This window comes from Microtus oregoni, unplaced genomic scaffold, assembly GCF_018167655.1.
Source record: "Microtus oregoni isolate MIOR12 unplaced genomic scaffold, Mior012 000022F_ref0000154, whole genome shotgun sequence".
NCBI lineage: Eukaryota > Metazoa > Chordata > Mammalia > Rodentia > Cricetidae > Microtus > Microtus oregoni.
The window spans coordinates 1,377,903-1,384,160 of NW_024543081.1; the positions used below are offsets into that span (position 1 = coordinate 1,377,903).

The window sequence follows — 6,258 nt, forward strand, 5'->3', positions numbered from 1 at the left end:
CTACACAGCTAGAAGCAATCTGGAGACCTATTTAGTTAAACACACAGTTTGCACCCAAAGGCAACCCTTGACTCTTCCAGTGTCTAGTAAGCTTTCTTTAAGACACTGTGGTTTTTTTTTTCTGTTCTTATTCTAGCTCAATGCATTCAAAACTCAACTTTGTTAGTATGCACACAATAAATGCAAATCTAAAATGCATCAGAATTTTAATAATGAAAAGTGGGATCCACCCGTCCAGAAATGTGGTGCTGGTGAAAAGAAACAGATTTATTTTCAAAACACAGAGGCGTCTAATAAACCTTGATTTCTATTGATACCTTTATAAGTATATGGGAAATTGATTATCCAATAGGAATAACCTAATTGCTTTTGTTAACAACAACAAATAATATCTCCAACTGTGTATGAACATCGAGAAAAGAGGGAGATAGAAGTAATTCCAGCTCTGTCATCACAATCCAGTTCCCAGCATAAGCTCCAAGCAAAACTCCGCAAGTGCATATGCAAATGCTTCCCACAGCTCCTCCCTACAAGGGCAGGGCTGCTCCTTCATTTGCCTTGCTTTAAAAAAGACAAGAGTAAGCCAAAGAATGATAAAGGCACCATATAGGCAATCCCAGCGTTCACATACACATAACGATCTCAAGCTTTTAAAAGCAATTTTTTTTCCTTATCAAAACTGTTCCCGAGCACAGATTTGCTACCCTTCGAAATGTTATAAAAATGAATTTTATAAGAGTCAGTGAAGTCCCTTTGGCGTCAGTGGAGGGAAGGTATTAAAATACAAATGCTCATCAATATACCTGGAAACGTAAGGGATTTTGTGCTTTCATCCCCCAGGTAATAACTGGCGAAGAATCACCATAGAGCGTTACATTTTTAGGAAGAAACGAAACAGCAAAGTCTCTCCTGCAGTCGAATTGTGTTCTGATAAGGACATGGAGTGGGGCAATTTGTGTGTCACCGTAGAAACTCTGAATCAGGGAGCATGCACCTGTTTACAGCCTTACCTCAATGATTTTGTCATGAACCTCCAGCCCATCTGCTCTGTCTGCAGGTCCATTTTCTAAAATTTTCGAAACATAAATTCCTTCAGTCGCTGATTGTTTCTGGTGATTCTATAGAAAAAGTTGTTAGCAGAAAGAAACACATGAAACAAACTTTAAATTCTGTATTGATAATTTCTTTTTCTCTAACTATAACAGTGGCAATTCTGCTCAAACATGCAACTCTCTTAGCTGGGAATTTGGCACAGAATTAACTCACTTAATGCCAACTTGTCATTAATCAACATGACAGCTATAATGAACAAGTCCGGCATCTCTGACAAGATCATCTATTTACTCTACATTTTGAATTCACACGAAAAGTTTTAGAGAGAGGCACATACAAGGTGAGATCAGCAATGTTACTGTTAAAACCTCTCAAATATAAAGTGATATGGGAGATAGAAAAAGATAGACGTATACAAGGGGAAAGAAATCAAATTTACCCTCAAGTACATAAAGCTTAGATGCAGCCATAGAAAAAAAATTGAAATCATAGCTCTGACTACCTAGGAGACAGCATGATTTTAAATCTAAAATATCAAAATATCAACTCCACATGGCTAAGAGGCCCATTCAAATCCGATCATTACATGGTTCCAGGTGCAAGTTTCACAGGGAGTAAGTAAATCTCAGATATCCAGTCTTTGACTGCACAGCATTTTAGCCAATTATAAGAAACCAATGATCCTGTAAGATCTACTTAGGAAGATGTTTGTCATCATGTAACAGGTTATGCGTTCTTAAGATTCAGTTGATTTTATGGCAGGATAAATAGAATTAACCCTAAACCTTCCCTTTAATTGGCCTGCTTCAACCAGAATAGGAAGTGCTTCTATAAAATGCTCAATGTCAAATTTCCAAGTGGAAATTTCCCCAACAGAAGGGAGAATGAAAATAATACTAAGAAACCCTGTGGTTTTGTAATAACAGGGACTATTTCAGGAGAGAAACAGAAGAGTGGCCTTTAATTGCTGGGTTTGTTGGTTACATAGAAGACATAGGATGGCAAAGGTCACTGACATCCTAAGCCCACCTTAGAGCAGGACAAAAAGTCCTACAACATATGAGTCCTTGAACAGCAGATGGCAGATGAGACAGGAGTGTTTCAGAGTAGTTAACCAGAGTTAAATAAGGTGTTCTTCTTTATTAAATTTCACTGTCTTTGTTCAGTTATGCTCAAAATTAAGGCAGTGTACGATTGCAGGATGTCAAAGGATTTTGTAACTACAGTATGTAAATTCTTAATATGTACTCCAAAAACAAGTAAGTAGGTAAGTATAATAAGTAAGTAGAGAATATTCATCCATTTAAATAAGGAGTTGATTTGGGAAGCACAAAAAAAAAACCGTATTACATCAACTCGTTTCAGTATGAAGTTGCTTAAGAGGGAGGAGGAGGGGAGGAAGAAAACACACACTCACTCGCACGCGCACACACACACACACATACACACCTCACTTTTATCTTATTTAAATTTATTTCAACTCTGCATTCAATATACACTGGCAACTTTTCCAGCCCTGTTTGCTTCTAAAGACTAAGCTGTTGAGAGCAGGAAGTATATGCAGACAAAATACAACTTCATGTAGCAAATGTAAATCATCTACCCAGGTACTCTGCCATTGATTCAAGAACTCTGCCCATGGTGCTATCCCAGAAAGATGGATGAAATGCAAAACACACCCTTTCCTTTATGACTGTGACTAAGAGAATCAAGTTGGTCAACTGTGGGTGATTTATTGTTGCTTTCAAATTCTCTCATAATGAAAATCCAAGTGCGGATGAGAAACTCCACATTAAGAATCTTGTATTTGGGGAGAAGCATCCTTTAAGGGTCACATCACTTGTGTGCCCGACCCATCGCCCACTGCACACACAGAATGCTGTCCTAGCAGAGGAGTCACCTGATTCCGCCTGCCTCCAATTATGTTGAATCCCAAAGCATCGTCTTCTCTTTCTAGCACAACAGTGAGTGACTTCTGTTCTCCACCCTAAGTGAAAAAGGGGAGAAGTGAATAATAATAAAAAAAAAGATACAAGAGAAGATTCACCGCTACAGTAGCATTTTACCATAAATAGAAAGTGTTTTAAGAATGGTTGACTCTATCAAACTTTCTCCCCAAACACAGAAAGCATGTCTTTGAAGGAAACTGCTGAGTGCCTCAGGAGAAAAGGATTTTCCAATTGACTACATGGGACTCGCATTTCACACAGGAGCAAGCATCTCACCTGACTTCACCTTAACCACAAACAGATTTCTGGGATCCACCAGCAAGGCCCTTGATTTTTATCTTTGTGTGACAGAAAAGTAAAATAAACTGCCAGCGGATCTTAGAGCCATTTTTATGTGAATTTTCACCGTGGAAGTGTTGAGCTAGTTTAAAGGTCTCCTCAGCAGAAACAGTCAGGCTGCCCTGCAAGCAGGGTCTACCGGAAGGCAGCTGTCTTAACTTTAAATAATACAGGTTTATCGTCATTCTTACAGAATAAAAATAAAAGAGATTTTGCTCGGCAGAGCGCTGTGTCTTTCTTTCTGGATGGTCCAATAGTATTTAAACAAATAAAAACTATATCTGCCATTTGTTTGTTAGCGAAGACTCATTTCAGCTGGACAAGATGAGCTGTAATTACCACTACAAACATTAACTTCTCCGAGGAACTGAAATACACGGAATTACATCTGACATTGGGGGAAGAAACCTCAGTCCATCCCCACTGCAACCTCAGCCCCCAACACCCACCCCAGGAGTTTTCCCAGAGCCCACAGCAGCCCCTACAGGCTGGTGGGAAGCAATTTTGAGAAGCACCATTAACTGGCAGCATTTGAAAAACAGTCCAGAAAGTATAGCATGAAATAGTGGTGGTGGTGGTGGTGGTGGTGGTGGTGGTGGTGGTGGTGGTGGTGGTGGTTCTCAACCTGTGGGTCGTGGGTCGTGTATCAGATTTCCTGCATAACAGATGTTTACATTACGATTCATAATAGCAGCAAAAATTCCTGTTATGGAGTAGCAATGAAATATTTCTTTTCTTTTTCTTTTTTTTTTTTTGGTTGGGGGTCACCGCATCATGAGGAACTGTATTAAATAAGTGCAGTTTTAGGCAGGTTGAGAACCGCTGGCAGAGAACCACAGCTTGACGGATGCTGAACGTTTTTATCCCATAATTTTAACCCTTGTTCCTTTCCATCAACGTTGAAACCTGAACTGGGGGTGCAAATGGAACCTGTGTATCTTTCTCTAGGTCATTTATCTGAAGATTAACCTATTAACACAAGCAGACTAGCGAACTCATATAGCATCCAGACGTTTTTATTTTTATTCTGTTAACTAACTGCCCATGGAGCTCTGTTATGAAAGGGCGCTTTCAGACAAGTATAATCTGTGTGCTGGGCACAGCTGTCTTCTTAATGCTCCTCCATCAGAGGGACTTATCCCATATTGACTGTATTTCTCAGGCTAGGGGTAGGAAGGTCAAAAACCTAGGGCCAGAACTGGAATCCGAGGGAAGCAGCCAGTCCCCCAAAGGAAGCTCTCTGTTCTCCTTCCCAGGGAGTGCAGAAGAATGGAAAGAGCTCTTTGAAAGAGGGTGCAAGTGAAAACCCTGGTTGCTTTGCCAGCGACCAGTCAGATCAGACACCTGTGCGAATGTACTAAGGAAAAGCTACGGCTGACGAACAAGTCCCTTCACCCCGGGCTGCTGCAGCACGCAGCTCAGGATCAGCCGCTTCTACGAAGTAGGAAAGATTGTTGCTGCCTGGCCACTCATGGGTCCAGTATGACCGCAGGCAAATATGATTGTCCTGGGACAAGTCCCCTTGTCATACATTATGCTCACTCACCACTAATAGGGACATGTGAGGTCAGGAGGGAGGGAGGGATTATGAGGTAAAATCAGGGATGTAAAGAAATCTCACCCTGATTCCATACCACCATCATCCGTTGAGGTCTCTGAACTGAGAAGAGGCCAGTTAAACAAACGATAAGCGTACTTTGGCGGAGAAAATAAGCCATTCACTTAATTGGTTTACTTAGGGAATTTGCTTCAGGCACAGGCCAAGGATACAAAAGATGGGCAGAGATGATGGGTAGGAGAATGGAAGTTGGGGAACACGAATGTGGATGGAAGAAGAGTTTTGTCAGTTCTTCTCCAGGGGAGAATTGAGTTCGACTCCCTTACCCCTAAGCAATGTTTCTGGTCAGAGGTGCAGATGAGGCTAGCAGAGCATAGTCAGGGAGATGTCTCATGCGGCTCTGGGAAAAATGATGGCACCTCCTGAAGGAATCCTAGCCGCTCGGGAATAACTCCCTCTGCCCACCCGAGTCACGCTTGGGGGCCCACTCCCTCTTTGCTTACCCGGCGGCGGCCTCCCGGGTCCCGGACCAAGTTGCGTGTGTGCGCCATGTACCGGGCCAACTTCTCCTGGTACCTACGCTGCAACAAGCCAAGCTGCGTTCGCAGCGTCTTCCCCAAGCGCCTGCAGGGGGCAACCCGAGGCCGATTCCCGGACCCCGGTGACCCCTCACGCTTGTCCACACTTGGGAGGGTCGTGATCTCCTGGTGCCTTTCCTCCTCGCCGCCTCCGCAGCCGCCTGGGTAGTGGCGGCTGCAGCCGCTGGCAGGGCCGAAGGCGCAGCTCTGGACGTGAGCCGCCAGCTCCCGCAGCCGCACGGTGTGGCCGCAGCCCAGAGCACGGTAGTCGCACTGCACTCGCAGCTGCTGGACCAGGCTGCGCAGCGGCAGCACCCGGTAGAGCTCGCCCGGCGCCAGCGGCTGGCACTCCAGCGGGCACCGGCGCCTCCGCGCCGCCCAGGGCAGCAGGCAGCTGGCGCAGAAAACGTGCCCGCAAGGCGTGCACGCGGGCTCCTCCAACACCTGGCTGCACAGCTGGCAATGGAAAGCCGGGTCCACGGCTTCCGCGAAGCGCTCTAAAGCAAAGCCCATGATAGCGGTGGGGAGGAGAAAATCCAAAAGGGGTGTCCGTTTCTTCTTCTAAGCACCCGCAGGCAGCGCCAGGGGTAGCGGTCTCACAGCCGCTGAACTCTGTGGGGAGGTGTGTGTGTGTGATCTCAGAATAAGTTTGGATTGGTGTTTCCAAGTTTTGGCTAGGTTCTCTGACCTCCACATTGACACTAATGGAAGCCACCTGGTTGAATCCCCCCCTACCCCACTCCAGTCTCTGTGGCTTTGCAATGCGAGGTTTTTCAAGTCT

The 6,258-nt window shown here is 44.5% G+C and overlaps 1 protein-coding gene across 1 annotated transcript; it reads right to left on the bottom strand.

The window, feature by feature from the left end:
- Nucleotides 1–488: 488 nt before the first annotated feature.
- On the bottom strand, nucleotides 489–5,990 carry LOC121461433 (PDZ domain-containing RING finger protein 4-like). The gene is made up of 4 exons (XM_041672518.1): nucleotides 5,403–5,990; nucleotides 2,954–3,040; nucleotides 1,011–1,118; nucleotides 489–561 (listed from the first exon to the last, which is right to left on the bottom strand). The coding sequence occupies exons 1-4, from the start codon at nucleotides 5,988–5,990 to the stop codon at nucleotides 550–552; spliced, it is 795 nt and encodes a 264-aa protein (XP_041528452.1). The 3' UTR covers nucleotides 489–549.
- Between the last annotated feature and the right edge of the window lie 268 nt (nucleotides 5,991–6,258).

What these genes read in the sequence shown, in the direction of transcription:
- LOC121461433 (XM_041672518.1), bottom strand. Translation starts at nt 5,990, where the DNA reads ATGGGCTTTGCTTTAGAGCGCTTCGCGGAAGCCGTGGACCCGGCTTTC. An exon ending in ACCCGGGAGGCCGCCGCCGG is followed by an intron (nt 3,041 to 5,402) that starts GTAAGCAAAGAG and finishes TTTTTCACTTAG; the next exon opens with GGTGGAGAACAGAAGTCACT. An exon ending in TTGGAGGCAGGCGGAATCAG is followed by an intron (nt 1,119 to 2,953) that starts GTGACTCCTCTG and finishes CTTTTTCTATAG; the next exon opens with AATCACCAGAAACAATCAGC.